This window comes from Propithecus coquereli, unplaced genomic scaffold (genome assembly GCF_000956105.1).
Source record: "Propithecus coquereli isolate 6110/MARCELLA unplaced genomic scaffold, Pcoq_1.0 Scaffold76, whole genome shotgun sequence".
Taxonomy (NCBI): Eukaryota; Metazoa; Chordata; class Mammalia; order Primates; family Indriidae; genus Propithecus; species Propithecus coquereli.
In genome coordinates this window covers 8,152,749-8,156,230 of record NW_012153729.1, presented here as the reverse complement: position 1 = coordinate 8,156,230, position 3,482 = coordinate 8,152,749, and the positions used below count along the sequence as shown (strand labels likewise).

Here is a 3,482-nt window from a genome sequence, read left to right as displayed (position 1 = left end):
TAGTTGCCTTCATGTTCCTGATTTTGAAGAAACTGATACACGTGGAGTGCAGTTATCTGATAATAAGGTTACATTGTCAAACTAAGGTGACTTTGGAAAAAAATGAAGTAAAACCATCTCTTGATCTGGCAACCTTACCTTATTTAGTTTTCTGCAGAGTGGCATTGCAGTGCAGCCTCGTCATGCTGGCAGAACCTTCCTCGCTTTGCTACTCTGTCTTTTCAGCCTGTGCTGTGCACTGTGGCAGCTGCTGAGCTCATCTCCACTGAGAAATGATACACAAACCCAATAGCAAAGACTTAATATTAAAAAAATGTGAAAATATCTCTTTATATCAGTTACATGTTGAAATAATAATATTTTGGGCATATTGTGTAAAATAAGATCGATTTCATCTGTTTGCTTTTACTTTTTAAAGTGGCTACCAGAAAATGTAAAGTGACATGTGGCTCACCTTCTATTTCTATTGGTGTTTCTGAGACACCCCCAGATCCTTGAGGAAGAATCTGCATGGTTTTTTTCTGTCTGTGTAATGGTTTTGCCCCCACTTCCAGGGAGTGAGGTGGTGATTACATTTATCTAGTGATACATGAATAATTGGGATCTTGTGGTTTGTTTTGTTTTGCTAGTGATGATGGCCAAAGAGAAGCCACCAATAACTGTCGTCGGAGATGTTGGAGGCCGCATCGCAATCATAGTGGTATGGTTACGTGTCGTCCCTCATGTGCGAAGATGAGCCTACTGGCTATCAGTCACTAGGTTGTCCACTTTGGGATTGTGTTTCTAGTAATGATAAATTTAAATGGATCCATCTATCCTTCCTCACCCAAACTCCCTCAGGACAAGTAGCAGAAATTTTTATATAGATAACAAGGATTAAAGTATAACCTACACATAAAATGAGCACAGTCCCTCCCATGAGACAGTTCAGCACATAACCGTCATCTTATGGGTTCTAGGTTCCCTCATGCCAGCTTACTTCATCACCCTGCAGCTTTAGGGCCACGAGCTGAACTCGACATGAGCTGTTCCATTTTCACGAGTAAGAACAGGTGACCCACACAGACTCATTTTGCGCTTTGGGCATGTGTTTACTGGCTGGAGGGTCACTGGTCCTTTGCAGTAGCTTACCTTATTTCAGTTTTCCCCTCAGGTCACTTTCTCTTGGGAAAAAAAATAAATGGGACACTGGCTGTGTGGGACTACTCAGAAATTTGAAACAGGGATATGAGTCTTGGCAGTCCTCAACTCTAGCTGTGACGTCACATGCGCTCGACTGTAAGGCGTCAGGGCACCTCTCTGACAGACACAACACGGTGCCATCAGGGCACTTCTGTTGCCATTTTTGGATGTTCCATCTTTGACCCAGGCACATAGTTCTGCTTCTCCACAGAATCCTTTGAAACCAAGTGCAGAAAAGAGCAGAGAGGTATGTGTCTTTACAGACTGGGATGGAGGGTGTTTCCTTCATACAGACTCCTGCTGTTTTCTCAGGATGACATTATTGATGATGTGGAGAGCTTTGTGGCTGCTGCAGAGATCCTGAAAGAGAGGGGTGCCTACAAGATCTACGTCATGGCCACCCACGGCATCCTGTCTGCAGATGCCCCCCGCCTGATTGAGGAGTCCTCTGTTGATGAGGTCTGTTTTTAAAGGGCTTGAGTCAAGATTTGCTGCTGTATTTTCTGGGAATAATATAATGACTCAGTCAATATTAAATTGCTTAATCTCTCTCTAGAGTACCTATGAAATGGTGCTTTTGCTGGCTAGCAGTTTGTTGGGGCAGATGTGTATTTAGAAATACAGACCATCCCCAAATTATGTTCAATTTAAGGATGGTGTGAAACCATTGCAATTTCAAAGTAATGTGCAGTATTCAATAAATTATATGAGCTATCTAACACTTCCTTATAAAATAGATTTTGTGTTAGATGAAAGTGTTTGGAACACATTTAGGGTAGGTTAAGCTAAGCTCTGATGTTTGGAAGGTTAGATGTATTGAATGCATTTTCAACTTATGATGGGTTTATCCAGACATAACCCCATCATAAGTGGAGGAGCATCTGTATATGTCTGTTTACGTAAAGATTTGCTTCAGTACTTTAATTTACACTGTGGTAGCATTTCTCTTAAGACTTGAATCCTTCCCTGATAATATGAAAGTTTGCACAGTGCTGGGGCTCACTGTATTTCTGCCTGTAGACCATGACATTCGTAGAACGTGAGTCTTATGTTCTGAGCCATGTAACTTTTCCCTTGCATAAAGTTGGTTAAGTTTAGTTTATGAAAACTATACTCAGTGGAACAAGGTTTTATAGTTTGGAGCTTAGGCTGTGGATACTACTAAATGTTAGATAAGCTTCTCTTGAGTGACCAGTTTGGGACACACATCAGTAACAGCCTTTCCTTTCTATTGCTGTACAACTAGGTGGTGGTGACTAATACTGTCCCTCATGAGGTACAGAAGCTGCAGTGTCCCAAGATCAAGACTGTGGATATCAGTTTGATTCTTTCTGAAGCAATTCGAAGAATCCACAATGGAGAATCCATGGCTTACCTTTTCCGAAACATCACTGTGGATGACTAGCTTTCACTAGCCTTGGCTCTCTGGAACACCTAAGGAAAACATGTAAAAAGCAGTGCCATCGGTTCTGTACAGTTATATGCAAGGGAGTACTGGAAATAGTCTGGAGTTAGATAGTCTCTGTCACCAAGATTGGTGGGTAGGAGGCATTCAGATAGTCAAGAAGAAGACAGAGCTAATAGATAAATAACATGGCCTTAAATGTCTGCCATCATCATCCCAGTTCCTTAAACAGAAGTTATGGCTGCTTTCCTGGAAAGAACCTGAAAATCTTGTTGATACTGAAGAGTTAAAAGCAGATAAAGTCTTCGCTCTGTACTGATCATTCACTTGCTTCAGCTGCAGGGAAGCACAGGTGTTGGTGTTGACCCTGGTTAGGGAAGCCGAGTGCCCGCACTGTTTCTGTCCACTTCACGTCTTTTATAGAGAATCCTGTTTTTCTTTCAGAAACCACTGTGCCTACAGCCATTAAACAATGAAGCATTCATGTTGTTACTCCCCCCAAGGACATCAGATTAGAAACTAGCGTCCCATCTCTGGGTATCCGTGTGACTCTGAAGTTGCAAATAAAAGAATTTGTTGTCTCCCTGGTGTCTTCACTGCACTGCAGACTTTCCTGCTCCACTGGATGGTGACTGTCTTATGTCCAAACTGTGCAGAAGACCATGGATGACAGAATAAAGGGTGGTCAGCTCCATGGCTGGTCAGTCTCATTCTCCAGGTTCTTTCCCCTTCCTGAGCATTGAAGTTATTAATCCTTGTTCAATAATATATTTAAAATCTAAATTTAAAGAAAAAATAGAACGATTGTCCTTTTTCCTGTGTGATAGATGACTCTCATGTTTATCGTATTATTAATACTTAGGGCCGCACTTGGCCCTTCCCAACATTTTTTTAA

The 3,482-nt window shown here is 41.7% G+C and overlaps 1 protein-coding gene across 1 annotated transcript in view; it reads left to right on the top strand.

Annotated features, from left to right (window-relative positions):
• Positions 1–3,169, top strand: part of PRPSAP1 (phosphoribosyl pyrophosphate synthetase-associated protein 1) — a 15,956-nt gene extending 12,787 nt beyond the window's left edge. The window contains exons 5-7 of the mRNA XM_012662400.1: positions 630–700; positions 1,495–1,641; positions 2,429–3,169. Of these exons, the coding sequence (XP_012517854.1) occupies positions 630–700; positions 1,495–1,641; positions 2,429–2,587 (377 nt within the window). The 3' untranslated portion in view covers positions 2,588–3,169. The remainder of the gene's footprint in view (positions 1–629; positions 701–1,494; positions 1,642–2,428) is intronic.
• Positions 3,170–3,482: the final 313 nt, after the last annotated feature.